Here is a 16,266-nt window from a genome sequence, read left to right as displayed (position 1 = left end):
TCTAGTCTAAAAATCATAGTTTTGCATTTGTTTCTAGGAAAGGCTTTCAGGTTTTTTTTTTGTCAAACTTCTGATTTTTAATACTACTCACTTGGTCACTGAATGCACATGTGAAAGAACAGCAACAGGTTGAAAATGCAGCCATAGGGAGGCGGTCAGTGTGTACGGAAGCTTGCAGACCCTGCTTTGTTCTTTGTATTCCCTGTACTGCCAGAGCTTCACCCAGTCTTCCCTCTGCAGTCCATTCCCTTCAATGGGATGCCTGAAGGACCACATTTTGAAGGCCTCATTAACTCTCCCTCTATCCCAGAAAGTTCTAGCTGGATTTTTTTCCCCAGTATTGTCATCGTCTTCACAACTCTGACATGTGTCTTGATAGTGCGATAGCACTTGCATATTAAAATTGCAAGCAAATGCATCACCTTTAATGTCTGAGGGCTTGAGGGATCAAAGGCAGGAAACTTCATTTGGCAGATGCAAAGTTCTTTCAGTGCTTGTTATTCTTTGAAACCAAAAGTCTTGATGATGATATGACTGTTGGCAATGATGAAGCAATTTTTTTGCAAACATCTTGTCCTAGTACATTGATGGTAGCCTTTAGTTGTATGCTGATGTCTTTGAAGGTGAAATTTTGACATGCAAAAATGAGCAGATGAAGCCACTTCCTCCACATTTAGCTTTCTGGCAGAGTGACAAGTTCCTTCTGCCAAATAATGCCAGGAAGGTTGTAGATTTGTTACAGAAAGTCCATTAATTTTTTGCTTTCTCCCCATCAAATTCCTCCTCCCATTGTAGATGGATGCACTGAAGACAATTGCTGGTGTAAAATATATAAGTCTTTTTCTGGCTTTAGGATTTTTGCAATTCTGTCATTTTCTCTAACCTAAGCATTTCAGGCTCTGTTATTATTTGTGGTGGAATGCAGCACTTGAAGTAGAATAATGCTATCTCTATAACATTAGGAAACATTATACAAAATTAGATAACTGGTCTCCTCCCTATAGCCATGCTCTCAAAACTTGTGAGTACTGTATAAATCAGAGGAAAGTGTATCACTACTGTTTTCTTGATGACTGAGTACAAGGGGAATATGCAAAACCTGATCACAGTATTTGAAACGTCTAGTGGGCTAAAACACTGAGTGTTGGAACCTTTCTTTATATGGAATTATATACTAGCATAATCCTTTGAGAAATGTTTTGAGAAAATTGCCTACTGAAGTTACGTTAGATAGTTGTAACATTTAAAATGAACTTCAAACCTTACATGAGTTCATGACCATGTATGGTTGTGTGGAAAGATTACTGAAAAAGACATTTGCTAGAACTGGTAATGGAAACTGGCTAATCTCAGTGGGATACGTGAATTATTTGCTACACACTGTGTCTTATAGACTAACCTTAGGGTGATGTGGTGTTTGTGTTCCTATCAGGTATTAAAGATTTCTATGCAGCATGTTATTCTGTTTAATATCTCACTGTTGTTTATTCCATTTTAGGGAACTTTCTACAATTCTATTAAGTACAACAAGGAGAAAACATAAGCAAATAGTGGGTGTACAGAAGTAACAAACCCTAAATGTTTTATGCAGAAAAGACTCAACAAGTATCTCCTATCTACGAAGAATGAATCAGATTTTCCCATTCTGTGAGATTGCAGTACAATCTTGGATCAAATCACACATGCTTTTTAAAGAAACAAATAATTGAATGATAATATTTGCACTGACCTGATGATGTGGAAATAAAATATTGAAAGGAATGCTGTTATTGTTTTCTTTATTCTTTGGGTTTTGCTTCACCAAATGGATTTAACTAAAAGCAATTAAAAGTTTTATTCACAAAGCCATCACTACAGGATTAAAGAAGCCTTATGGGTAAAACTTTCTGATATGAAATGAGTAAGATTTAAGGTGCTAACTGGCTTTCATAGTAGTATAAAATTTTAGAAGTAGAGAAGGAAAATGCAGCTGCACAAATCCTGTTATCCTCATTGGGCTATATGATTAACAGCTGGGATCATACTGAGAAGGTACATCTGTGCTATATAGTACAGCTGCTTGGATGGGAGTCAGGGGTCCAGTTCTATCATTGTTAGTGGTGTTGAGTAGTGTTTTACTTTGCCAGTAGTTCTTTTGAAGCTTAAGAAGCTGATCATGACCAGTGTGAGGATGGCACAATGGAAAACAAATAGTGCAAGTAATGCGATATGACCAACAGGAAGTTTATTTGGCAAAGATGTTTAAAACATTAATTTTGCCATGACCAGTAAGTTCCTATTTAATCACAAACCAGATTCCAGTCTTGCTGAAATCAAGGGAAGTTTTCCTGTTGACTTCAGTGATATAAAGATGTGGACCTCTTTTGGATTCATCTTCCACTTTAAGATAATTTTTCTAATGCTTTCTAAATGTTCCCCAGTGTTTATACATTAAAATGTATTGCCAATTCAAATAGCATTGTCTTGTACTGTAAAAACTAAAATAAAATATTTGGTTTGGCATCTTTGTAAGTGGAATTTTTGTCATGTGTTTAGAACTTATTCCACACTGCTAGCCGCACGTAGGAAATGTTCCCTGCTCTTCTAAAAACAGTTATACTACACGTTTAAGAGATTAACTGTAACTTCATGGATTGGGTTTCTTGCTTAGTGGATTTGTGCTATACTACAAATGTAACCCATAATTATTACCAATCATTTGAATTCCTTCTGCACATCAAATTGTTTTTGCTTGTGAGACTATAATTTTGTCTTTAGTGAAAAGGTGGTCATTAATATATTGTGTTAAAGTTTTAAGTTGCTAACCATGTGGTTTATTCCTTCTCTATAACAGGAGAGCCACTTGTGATCTAATGTCAGCACCTGATTGAATTACTTCCTTTATTTGCTGAGCATCTCTGCTCAAGATCAGTTTGTTTCTAAAAGTGTACTTTGTGATTCTTGTTAGTCTCTTTGGATGTTGGTATCCTTTGTTAACGAATTTATGCAGTGGATCCTGGAAAGAATGATGATAAAAATTGGGTTCAGCTTACTTCACTAATCTGCAGGTTTTTTTACTGTATTGAGGGATGTTATTTTTAATTCTAAATGGTTTGTGATGCATGGTACCTTTTCTACTAACATGCTTTGCTTTGACTTTCCTAATTCCATCTTTATTCTGTAGTCAGACTGGTGGAGTATCTGTTATTTTTATACTTCGAATATAAATTTTTGTTTAGTATACCCATGTAACATCACTCATTTTTTTTCCCACCCTACAATATGAATCCACTGTTTCAGCAACCTTACCTTTACAGTCATGCAGCTGCTTCTACGGGATATGGCAATTCCATCTAAGGTTATCGAAAGGTCTTCCTTTGTCTTCCTGTCATTTTCTCAAACTGAACACTTCTCAATTTCTTAGGAATCTGTATCCCTAAAAAACTTTCTCGTTGTCTTATCTTGCAGTTTGTATCTAATCTTGACTCCCATATCCTCTGATTTCCCTGTTGGTTAGCTAAACCTTAGAGACTATCAATATGCATCTCTGTTAATTCTTATTCTCTTCCTTTTTTTTTACTTTTGTATTTTTGTGTACTTTTCCATATATGCGTAAGACTAAATCCTCATGTGGTGCTAATTCTCATAGAGGTTGTGAACTTGAATCCGAGGTCTTTGCTTTTTACCTTTGCAGTGTTGACTGCTTCCTAAGGTTTAATACAGCTTATTCAGATGTATATGATCTTCAGTTTTACTCCAGACTCCCAGGGTGAGATTCACTTTTAACTTCAGAAGTCTAGAATGGCAGCTAAAGAAGCTTTTCTACAGAGTTAATGAGATGTTTTGAAACGCCTGCTTTCATATGTTGATTATAAAAGGGGTCTTGATAATTGTTTTGGGTGTCTGCATCTCTAGGTAGCTCTCTCTGCATTGTCAACACCCAAGATTAAATGTCATGAACTGTATACTGTGTGTGTATATTCTTGAGAATGAAAATGAGCTGCTTGTTTGATTGTGTAATATGACAATTGTTTTTTTTCTTTTCTGGTGTATTATATTTTTAGAAGCAAACCCCTAATTTTGAGTAGCTTAATGGAAGAAATTAAATAGATGATGGCCACAATGTTCTACGACTGAATTTAGAACAAATACATTTAGTGATTTTGCTTATTTCTCACTTTGCCGATGGAAAGAAAGTTTAAGTATTAAGCTTAGTGGAAAGAGTGGAAGTGGAGTAAGCTTAGTGGAAATACATTTATTGAGTTACAATTCTATTGTTGAATTAACATTTCTGGTTTTATTTGAATGATTTACAGGAAGCCTGTTTACCTGTAAAACTCCAGCAATTGCAGATATCGTGATACTGGTAGATGGTTCTTGGAGTATTGGCAGATTCAATTTCAGGCTTGTTCGACTATTCCTGGAAAATCTGGTTTCTGCTTTCAATGTGGGATCTGAGAAAACAAGAGTAGGTAAGGTGCCATATTTTTTTCTTAATATTACTGTAGCAATGTAAAAATTTCATGATTTCAGGATAGTTAACAGCTTAGCGCTACTTATTTGTGCAAGATTCATCCTCATGTGGAACTAGCACTTCTCTCAGGAGTAATACTGCTGGAATGTTTGTAGTATTAATTCCTCAGTTCACTGTGATACTCAGCTTAAGTAAGATCTAATGTAACATCAGCAGAAAAGAAAAGAGCAATAGAAACAGTCTCACTGACTGGTCAGCATTAAATCAAAACCTTGCAGTTTGATTTTCAGAGGAAGAATGTGCCAGTAGATGGTTGAAACTGGCTGAAACATTATATTTCTGTTCTGCTACTTATATTTTAGTCTGTTCAAAAGCATATTAAATAAAATTGTTCTTTTTCAAGAACAATTTGTTGGAATCTTACTAAATTCTGAAAGAGTTTCATGCTCCTCTCTTGCTGTCCTTAGCACTTGAAAGAAAGTAAATTTAGAAGTTGTCATTAAACGCAACTTCATACTGTGGGGGTTTTTTTACATCAAGCAATGCAGTATTTCTGGTATGGTACCAAAACTATTTATGGTAAACATACTACAGTGAGCTGTTGGTAACCAAGTACATAAAGTGTAGATACTTGAAAAAATAAAAAGCTTCATTTTCTGATGGATTACCTTAATTTCTGATTCTTTAGGTCTTGCTCAGTACAGTGGTGACCCCCGCATTGAATGGCATTTGAACGCCTATGGCACAAAAGATGCTGTTTTGGATGCAGTCCGTAATCTACCATATAAGGGAGGGAATACATTAACAGGTACTGTGTATAGTTTAGCTTTTGCTTTTTACTAAAAAACATATTCTACTGCATGGGCTAAGAAGTGTTAGTGCTTATTATGAAGGGCAAAAAGGATGAGTTTCTGCAGCTTGCTAATGACTTTATCCAATGTCAGTGAAGTCTGCTCTGAAGTGCTTGTCTCATTGGCTTCACTGGGAATCTTTCTGGTCAGGATAGAGTCTCATAAAACAAAGTGTACATGAACTCTCTGTTGGGAGCAGACTCTTACTGCTAGGAAGAAAATGCAAAATCCATTCATAATGCTCTTGCACAAAGCTTTATTCTGGAGAAGGAAAGAATGTTGTTTTAATACCTGACAACTGGCAGTAGTAACCTTTCAAATGACCACCTGGGGCTTTTAGATTTCCATTGACCTTTTAGTATTTAGAGCACTGAAGCCCCAGAAGACACTTAGTGATGGATAAATGGGGGATGCCTGTCAACCTGTGAAAAATACAGTCTCTGAATACAATTCCAGCGTCTTCAAAGTAGCAGCTAGTAATACTGGCTGTCTTTCCAGGAGACTGATATATCCAAAGACCCAGACACAGCTTTAAGTAAGTTCTTTTGTTGGGGAGGCAAGGGTAGTAGAAGGAATAATTGCAGTTAAGGGCACAAGGACTCTAGTATGATTCTGGGAATGAGATTACTGTAAAGTAGCAAGTAGTAAATTATCATGATTATTTTATATGGATGTTAGAAGAAGGTGAGTGAAGAACCCTTGTTGTGGGAGGCTTGAGAGAGTTTTCAGATAGGATCTCATTGTGGTGTGTAAATTTGTCCAGAGGAGATGTTCTTCTTCCTTCCCTTTAAATAATTAGCAGTTATTAAAATCAGATTCTCCATAAGCTTTGAATTATTGTAAATTGGAAAGAACAAACAAGCCAAGAAACAAATTAAAGTAAGCTTGTATGTAGTATGGGGACTTACTAAGCTATCCAGAGCATGTGCTTTCATGTAAGCAATGTAAGTAAAAGGAGAGGACACTTCCCTGTCTAGTTTCATAGAGTAAGATAGAAAAGATGGTGCGTTCACAGGAAGATCAACTTAGGTTTCCATAGCCAGTTTAAATTGAATTGATTGATCAAAAGGCTGCTAGACATGAATGTTGCCTTCTCTGTAGTTTAGCTTGATTGTTGGAAATTAAACTTTCAATAAATAAACACTTATTTTGTACTTATTCTTCATTAGAAGGTTTCACATGATTTTTAAATTGAGTGAAAAGGCAAACACTGTGGTACTAGCCAAAATAATGGCCATTTTTCCCTCTTAAAGTCTTTTAAAATGTTTCTTGTTTTAGGTCTTGCCTTAACTTACATTTTGGAAAACAGCTTTAAGCCTGAAGCTGGAGCAAGACCTGGGGTGTCTAAAATCGGTATACTGATCACTGATGGGAAGTCCCAAGACGATGTTATCCCTCCTGCTAAAAACCTACGAGATGCTGGCATTGAGCTGTTTGCTATCGGTGTGTATTCTACCACGTCCACATGTTGTGTCCCATTAAACCCTGATGTATTTGTATTTGTCACCCTGTATATTGAGTTTTTTTCTGTCTGTATCCAGTATCATCATTAACGTAAATCTTTATGCATTTTGCAGTACATCATGCTGTAACTGAAGTTTAGATATACATGGATGCTACATTATCAGCTGATAACATGCCAGTTACACTGGCAAAAATTAACATTTTGAAGTAGCATTTTAACAGAGTAAAATATACTTTATCAATCCCTCTACATACACCATTTTTTCTTTTTAATTGCAAATATTTTCTTTTTCTTTCCCATGAAAGGTGTGAAGAATGCAGATATAAATGAACTCAAAGAGATTGCCTCTGAACCTGACAGCACACATGTCTACAACGTTGCAGACTTTAATTTCATGCATACCATTGTTGAAGGTCTTACCAGAACAGTGTGCTCACGAGTAGAGGAACAGGAAAAGGAAATCAAAGGTGAGTAAGAAAAAAGATGTAAAGTAACTTAATACAAGCTTAGAGCTACAAATCCCACTTCTGGGTTGCTGTCTGGCACTTGATTCATGCTCTATATTCATTTGCTCACAAGAAAGTACATTGTTAGGGAAGTTATCTTCCTTGGTATGTTTTAATCTTGCTTTGATATCTTTTGATCTTTTGCTCTCTGTCTTTGATCATGGTAAATATGATATTTGGTAGTACCAAAAATACAAAAATAGACATTAATTTTGCTGTAACTATTTCCAAGTAGTGGGTAAGGATTCTTTTTCTAATACACCGGTCTGGGGATGAATTACTTTAACAGATGCACATGGAATTGTTACATTTGTGCTGTGCTTTCCATCTGCTAACTTACTGGTTTTATTGTCTCCTAAGTTTTCAATATTTTTTACTGTTAAGATTACTTTGTCCCTTCCTCATGATGGAATTTTTCTTTCCTATTTAATACACAAAAGTATATTTTGGAGTATTTCTACCTGTGCAATGAGAGAGTATGCATTAGTAAGGCTTCGTTCCATCTTCTTCCCCTTTTATTCACCTGGAAATTGGAAGAAAATTAGATGTGTCTTGTGAAGGGGGAGCAAGCAGTCAGTTGGGAAATTGAGAGGGAAAGGATGGAAAAAACACAGAGAAATGAGACATCTTTGTGGAAATGGATGATTGCCAGTGATGACCATTCACTACATCTCTTCAATCTGCTGACAGGCAGTGTATCTGTTTACAACCTGCAGAAGAGCACAGGATATCACAGGCGTGGATGTCCTTGGATGTTTTTCATGACTGGAAGGAAAACAACCTGAAGAAAACAAAACAAAACAAAGCAGAAAGAAAGAGCTTGAAAGAGCAATGGGAGGAAGGAGAGGAAGGCTTAGTTTTATATTTTTGTCTCTTTCATGTAAAGGTTTACGAAAGACTAGGGAGGATTAGTCCCAGTGCAAACTCCATGTGCAGTACTCATTATTAGTCTTTGTTTCCATTGAAAATGACTGAAAGAAATGTGCAGTAGCCAATTATTTGAAGTTTTGATGAGGAGCAATCTTTGAAGTTTCAGCAAATACAATGAACCAATAATTATTTTACAGAGGGGAATAAAAAATGTGTGTTGTCTCTAACCTAGGAACAATTGTTGCTTCACCTGGGGCTCCTTCAGATTTGGTTACATCTGAGGTATCAGCTAGAGGATTCCGGGTTAGCTGGACCCATGCACCAGGCAAAGTGGAAAAGTACAGGGTTGTGTACTATCCCACTCGAGGAGGACAACCGGAAGAGGTAATAGGAGGAAAAGCTTCACAGAATTTTTTAATACAACAGCAGGAACTAACCAGATAGAAAATCCATGGTCATATTTAAATCTACCCTGAAATTCCCTATGTGGGCTCTGAAGCCCACTACAGAAAGCAGATATGTGTATTCAGTTGATTTCTTTCTAAACAGGTTGTGGTAGATGGAAGCTTATCAACAGCAGTTCTGAAAAACCTCATGTCTTTAACTGAATACCAGGTAGCTGTGTTTGCTATATACCCAAATGCTGCTAGTGAGGGCCTCCGTGGAACTGAAACTACACGTAAGTATCCTTATCATGTCTGTTACGAATTTGACTGTCTGCATTTAATCACACTGTGTAAGCATTAGTCTTTCTGAAAAAGAAACACAGAAGGAAGTCTTTTTCAATTTAGCTTCTTTTAATGCATTTGCCTTAAATTAATGTCTGTTTGAATTAATTCTGGGCTAAGTTCCTAAGTCCAAATGCTCTGTGGATATTTAAACACTGAGGAAAGTTTTACCTCTGGGCTGAACTTTGAAGTCAGTGTATTGAACCCTAAATTAGAGCAGTCTTACGCTTTGGGTGTGGAGCCAAGCTTCATAAATTAGGTTTGTGGCTGAAGATGATTTTGTGAGTGGAGGATTAGGTGGGACCGGAAATACCTGCATGTGATTCCCATCAGTGCCAGAGATTTCAAGGTAACTTTTGTAAGTTCCTTTCTCAATGATTCAGTTATTTTCTGTCTGTAAAATGGTGCCTTGGGATAGTGTTAGAATGAATTCATTTACAGTTTTGAGTTCTATAATGAAAACTATGCTAGTACCTGACATAATGTACTGCTGTTGATCATAGCAATTTTGTGTATTTGTATACAATATACAGTTACATTTTTTTAGTATGTGTGGCAGATATTAGGAATGGAAGTAAAGACTGATTTTTTAGTTCAAACTAGGAGCCAGGAAGTCAATATTTGATCTATCAATAGCTGATACCTTCTGGAAGAACAACACAGTAGGGCTCAAGCGATCTAGAAAATTTCTACAATGCTTTGACAACTTCCTGATGCAAGCGATCAAGAAGAGAGCAAGAGAAAGTGCTCTGCTGTAGCCAATACTTAAGACCAAGAAAGAGCTTGCTGGGAGCAGGAGGTTAAAGTCACAGCTAGCCTTGGCGGCAGTGACCATGAGATGGTGGAATCCAGGGTTCTGATAGAACAGAGGAGTGCAAAAAGCAGGTTCACAGCTCTAGATTTCAGGATTTCAGTTTCTTCAAAGATGTGCTTGGAAGAATTCCAAGGGATATGTCCCGGGTGAAAGGAGGGATCCAGAGCAGGTCGATACCCAAATATCATGTCCTACAAGTTCAAGAAAGGTCCACACTGACGAGCAGGAAATCAAGCAAAGGTGGCAGAAGGCTGGCAAGGATAACTGCAGCCTTCTCCCTGAGGAGGAATAACTCCATGTTTCAGTGTACACTGGGGGGTGACCACCTGGATGGCAGCTCTGCAGAGGAGGACCTGGGGATCTTGGTACACAACAAGCTGTGAACCAGCAATGCACCCTTGTCACAAAGAAGGCCAAGAGCCTCTTGGATTGCATTAGAAAAGGATTGCAACAAGTTGAAAGAGGTGATTCTTGCCCCCTGCTCAGCACTGATGAGGGTGGTGAGACACTGGCACAGGTTGCCCAGAGAAGAGGTTGTTCAAGGCCAGGTTGGACAGGGCTTGATGCAGTCTGATGTAGTGGGAGGTGTGCCTGCCCATGACAGGGAGAGGCTGGAACTGTGTGATCTTTAAGGTCCCTTTCAACACAAACCATTCTATGGTTCTATGACAATGTTATTGTCATGGTGGTCAACCACTGGAATAGATTGTCCAGAGAGGTTGTGGAGTCTGCCTCTGGAGATATTAAAAGTCCAACTGGACATGGTTCTAGCTGACCCTGACTGACCAGGGAAGTTAATTAAGCTAGATGTCAAAAGGTGACTTTCATCCTCAGTGGTTCTTTTATTCTGTGTCACTGCAAATCTTTCCAATCTGAAAATAAAATAGGATCATATAAAATTGAGACTTCTGTTTTAGTCTGTCTCCACAAATGTCATTTCCAGCCATGTTATACACCATAACACAGTGTTAGGACCTGCTTAATTTATTGAGACAGAGAGAACAGTAACATACCAAGCCAACAGAATTGTTTTATATTGCACCTGGTGTTCCTTTGAAGTCACCTAGTCAAGTTCTAACGGAGCCCAGCCCTGCTGGCATTCTGAGATCTGATCAGATCACACCCCAAGGTCATGCAGCATCAAGCATTTTATACAGCTGCCTTTGACAGTGTCTTGGAAGTAATAGTCTGACTTACACAAGTATTAATCACTCCACATGCTAAAATACCTGCAGTTTGAAACTATTTTTTGCTATCCTAATGGAGGACTATGGAAAACTGTATTTACGTTCCTGCCTTTGTGTGACATACAGATTAAAATAGCCACCTGTCAGATTTGTTCACATACAACACTGAAAATAGCTTACAGGTATGTGAAATCTAAATAGACACATTCAATATGCAGAGCACACAGATAATTAAAAAGGTTTCCAATTTAATAGTAATTCTAACTTGAAGTAAATATAAAATGTGTTCACATTTTAAACTGCTGGAAATATACTTTTACATGGTTTAGTTTATTCAAGTTGGGTTTTAGTAGGCTTCATTTATCTCTATGTTACCAGAGTATTAGCATGCTCTGGTAACTGTCCAAGACGCAAATCAGCGTTATCTACTGGACATTTATATTTGAGGTTCTGAGCTCTTCAGCTACAAATTTCAATAGAAAATACCAGTTGTTTCATTTCCAGTCACCTCTTCATTAATGATTATTTATATTGCCAGAGTATTTAGAAGTTCCTGATGGGAGTTAAAATATGAATCATAAGTAAGAGGATATTTTTCTTGTAGATTTTTAGAATCAAAATAAGGAAAAGGACAGGTGAGATAGTGTCTCTGTGATCCTGAGCAGTTTGAATAGGAATGAGATAATGTAGTAGAAAGTACCTTCAGAGTATCTCAAATTGTTGTTTCTTTCTGTAGGTGTCAGAGGTCTGAGTGGAACTCTGAGAGAGGAGACTGAAGTACATTTGAAAATGTTTATGGGTAGTTTCTCTCTACAATTAGAGGAGTTGTGGGAATTCATATAAGTCACCACATCAGTGAGGGTCTACATAGGGTGGAGGTAGGCAGTGAAAGGCTTGGAAGTGAAGATAGATGGGTAACCTGGAAGTGGAAACCTAAAAAGAGGCCTAGGTTGAAGTTTTGCTCATGTTTACAGACCTGAACAACAGACTGAGTGAACAGCCTCAATTAATAAGGAAGGATGAGGCTGACATGTTTTGTATACAGGAAGTTAAAAGCTCTGTTAGAGTTTGTTGTATATAATGCAATAGATATTCTGCTCCTTGGAGATGTCAGCTGGACAGGCTGCAGTTTTTGTTTGGACAAGGAGACTAGGAGATTAGAGAAGCTCTGGGAGTTACTGTAATTAGAATCGCTTGCTGAATCTGTGTTTGCAGATCAGATTCTTCAGAAATGTGCAGAGCAGAGCTTTGTGGAGGAGCAGCCAATTCCCTTGTATTTCTCCAGTGACTGGATATTTTGGTGGGATCCATCAATGATGTCACAGCAGTGGAGAAGGCCTTGGGATGCTATTCTGTGAGAGGAAGAAAGTGAGGGCAGTTAGAGAAGTGCAAAATGCTATTCTGAAGAGTTTCAGAAATGCAAAGAAATATTTAGAAACTCATACTGATTCTGGTATCATTGCCTTAAATTCACAAGTAAACCTCCTAACAATGTCTGAATTTCACTCAGCCTGCTCAACTGTACACACCAGGTTAGCATTCACCATGATTTGCAATGGATGATCTTGCCCATATTTACATAATTCCACTGACAAAGACATGGGAGCCAGTTTGGACATCCAGGCCTTAAACACACAACAGTTTGTGTCGAAATGTTTTGACGTGCACAATGTGCTCATTCAGGGTTTCCTCCAGGGTGTCCTACCTCATGGCTGTCTCTCCCACACTCTGGTTTTGGGAACCATTGCCAGAAACAGCCACCTCTGGGAACTGTTCCTTGTTCCTAATAGCAGCCATACCCATTCTTTGATGGGGAGCCATCGTCCTCCTGCAGATCAGGAAGAGAGAAGGATGAGATCTGACCAGAGTGATTTAGTGCTTAAAGACCAGAAATACTCACCCTTAAAATATTCAAAACAATTTAGGACAAGGAGCTGAAATGCTTTGGAAGTGGTAACTCTGCTCTGGCATTAGAATGGGTTAGGTCATCATTTCCTTGTTTCCTTGTTTCTCTAATCAGCTCTTCACAGTCATGTCACTTCCACGCCTGGAGAAAGCTATATTCCCTTGTGTTCCCTGGGGTAAAACAAACTGTTTGAAAATAGCTGGATGTTCAAGGGAGACAATTGAAGTCTGTCTCTTGTTCACTGTAGTTGCTTTGCCAATGGCATCAGATCTGCAATTGCACGATGTGTCACAGAGCAGCATGAGAGTGAAGTGGAATGGAGTACCGGGTGCTACAGGTTACATGATCCTATATGCTCCCCTCACAGAAGGATTGGCAGCGGATGAGAAGGAGGTGATGTATTGTGCTTTCACTTGAATAGCAGTTATTCAAAAAACGATTCTTTTAAAGAATAAACTAGTACATGGCATTTAACCTCCAATTTGATCAGTAAGTGTGTTTTCCATGACTGCATTTAGTACTGTATGTGTTACAGACTATGAATAAAATGCAAGTACCAACTGATTATATGTCACTGCCAAAAAAATGCAACAATTTCAGCTAAAGAGACTAATTTGAAATGATACATGAGGTGAAACTGTATCATCATATAAATTAAACACTCAAAAGAAGAAAAAATTAAATAAAACTAAGATATTTTCTAAGTGTGTTATGAGAAGAATATGAAGTTCAGCCTTTGTTCTCATCAGGACCTTTAAAAATGAGTAGAATTTGCAGGTGCAACCTTTATTGTTTTATTTTTAAGTTCCGTTCAACTTTTAAATTTAGAAAAAATGTGTTCCATCATAAGTGATTTTTAGATATTTTTAGAGTGAAAAGAAGATAGGACAAGGTAAAATCCAGTCTTCTGTCACTAAAATAGTAAAACCAGTAGACTTTTCTAAAGTTGCTAGCATATTTCCAATGGAACTTCTGGTCTAGGACTGAAAATTTTTTATGCTCAAGTTTCTGTATGTATAATTATACATACATCTCTGTTCAAGCAAGAACACTAAAAAGCATGCAGGAGCATGCAGACTTGTGGAGAGCATAGGAAGCTACTGAGAGCTCGCATGGACTTGTGCTCTGTGCTAAATGAGTGGCTGTAAGCACATAATTCTGTTAGAAATGGGGCCTTACTGAAAACTGGCTGATTCAGGAGCGAGCCTTACACCAGGGAAAGGCTGTTCTTCAACAATAAGTCAGTCCACGGTAATGTGACTCTCAGTAAAGAGATGGAGGAGGAAAATTATACATACTTTCAACAGCAACAGATCTGAGCCTCAATGCGCATGGAAATCAGTTCTTCCTATGAAATTTCAGTCCTATGCCTGAAGATGAAACAAGGTACATCTGCGAATAAAAAGGCCTTGGTAGCTGCATGTTCTAAAGAACATGCTAATGTGACTAGTCACTTTTAAAGTCCTCTTACAAGTATGTTACTTTTGGCTTTTTGACAGTTACTGTGCAAAATCCCCAAAGCCTGAGCCAAGTACCTCAGGCACAGTACCAGACAAATACTTACATTTGATCACATATCTAATTTCAAGTGTGTAAACAGTATTCTTCCCTGTCATGAGCTAATTCAGAAATAACATGTCTTTTTTTATTCATGCGTGTTTTTAGATAAAAATTGGGGAGGCCTCAACAGATCTTGAACTGGATGGACTATTGCCGAATACAGAATATACTGTCACAGTTTATGCCATGTTTGGAGAAGAAGCTAGTGATCCCCTTACAGGACAAGAAACTACTTGTAGGTAGCACATATCTACATTCACTCCCATGTTAATAAGAGTTCATGTTAAGATTTCAGAGTAGTCTTTGCACATATCTGGTTTTCAAAACCTGATTTGAATAGTCCACAGGACAAGGTCTTAACTGCACTGAAGTTTCTCGGCACAAACAGTTTATAGAGGCTGAGTATGTGAGTTTCTACAAAACAGCTTGGTTTTGAAACAGGACTGTGAACTCCTCTCTCTTGTTGGTGGTGGTACTGTGGAGATCCCTGTTGATCTTGGTGGAACTACTGATGGTTTTCTGAAGTTACTGAAGGCGAATGAAGGTCATCACATAGAGCTAAATTGAGACTGCTCTGTTTAGCCTCCTGTAGCCAGAGAACCAGGTGTGTGGGGGAGTCTGCTCAGATGGAGAAGTTCATTCCTCTGGCTCAGTAGTAGTACAGATGGAAAAGAAGCAAAGAGAAGATTTCTGTCCAACCCCTGCTGCTTAACATCTGGTAAATGAAGGGTTGGAAAGAGCCTTTGCACTCATGATAGATAGTGTCTACTTAATAAGCAGCAAGAGTTTTGCCAGCAAAATTCTGTCCTCTGCTAATTCTACACAGCACTCTGTCAGGTCTCTAAATAGCCTTATCAACTGGAAGACAATGGAATTGAAAATAAGGGATTGTGCTGCTGGGATGTTTCTGCAACTGCATTCAGTGACATCTCTTTTGCTCCCAGCAGTGGAGCAATTGCTTCCTCTTGTTTTGTGCTCCTGGCATGAGTAAGCCAGTGTGAAAGTGACTTACATTTAATAGGTGACAGAAGTTCAGGCATGAAAGTGCTAAGAAAAGGAAGGGCCAGAGCAACTGATGTCAGGTCAGCAAATAATAGTGGAGGAAGCTGTAGGAATGCTGTTTGAACTGGGTCATCTCTGAGAGGAGAGTTGTAGACAGACAAGTGCAAATAAGAAACTACTGCAACCTGGACATGTTTGGGGACTTGAAACAAGTGGAGAAGATCCTTAACACTTGGATAATCAAATCTTTGGCTTTTTGTCCCTCTGTCTCTTGCTCCTTTTTTTTTTTTGTTAGTTTTTTTTTTTTTGTTTTTATGTTTTTTTGTTTGGGTTTGGTTTTGTTTTTTTTTTTTGTATATGTGTGTATCCCCCATGCTTTTGGTCAATTTCTGACCAATATCTGGTTTCATTTACCCTGAACAGTAGTTTATGTAGCTTATGACTGTGCCAGCCTGGATTCACTTCATGTCATATGCTCTTGGAGGCTGCACAGCTCGAAATCTGGCTAACACATTGGATGGAAGATCACATGCAAATTCCAGATCCATTGGCACAAACTGAGGATTCATGACTGCAGCATTTGATCACAGAAGCCAGTAACACGTGTTCGTCGGCCCATCCTCACTGCTGCTACCAGACCAGAATAAAAAACCACCATAACTACCCAGCAACCTTCATTTATTTTTAGGATGACTTCAATGAAGCCAGCTCTGACTGTCTTATAGCACTGTAATGTGAATGAAGATTGTTTCTAGTCTTCCATAGGAAGCTATTCAAATAAGCACTCTTCCAACAGGCTTTGATTGATAAGATAGTGGGGCAGTCTGGGAGGAAAGAAAGCTCTTGTTGAACACACCTGTCTCACACGGTCAGTGTTCAATGGTAATGTCTCTCCTGTCTGGATTCAAAAGATTTAAGCTACTT

General features: G+C 38.1%; 1 protein-coding gene across 4 annotated transcripts in view; it reads left to right on the top strand.

Moving 5' to 3' along the window:
- The window catches only part of COL14A1 (collagen type XIV alpha 1 chain), a 116,066-nt gene that overhangs the window by 30,039 nt on the left and 69,761 nt on the right, over positions 1-16,266 (top strand). For all 4 annotated transcript variants that reach the window (XM_062627100.1, XM_062627099.1, XM_062627101.1 and 1 more), the window contains exons 6-13: positions 4,296-4,451; positions 5,142-5,261; positions 6,583-6,747; positions 7,075-7,236; positions 8,378-8,529; positions 8,695-8,824; positions 13,028-13,173; positions 14,446-14,575. In XM_062627100.1, the coding sequence (XP_062483084.1) occupies positions 4,296-4,451; positions 5,142-5,261; positions 6,583-6,747; positions 7,075-7,236; positions 8,378-8,529; positions 8,695-8,824; positions 13,028-13,173; positions 14,446-14,575 (1,161 nt within the window). The remainder of the gene's footprint in view (positions 1-4,295; positions 4,452-5,141; positions 5,262-6,582; positions 6,748-7,074; positions 7,237-8,377; positions 8,530-8,694; positions 8,825-13,027; positions 13,174-14,445; positions 14,576-16,266) is intronic.

The sequence above is a fragment of the Pezoporus occidentalis genome, unplaced genomic scaffold (assembly GCF_034315485.1).
Source record: "Pezoporus occidentalis ecotype Australia unplaced genomic scaffold, CSIRO_AGI_Poc_V1 ctg3, whole genome shotgun sequence".
Classification (NCBI taxonomy): domain Eukaryota; kingdom Metazoa; phylum Chordata; class Aves; order Psittaciformes; family Psittacidae; genus Pezoporus; species Pezoporus occidentalis.
Note: the sequence above shows the minus strand (reverse complement) of the source record. Positions and strands in the feature narration are given on the sequence as shown.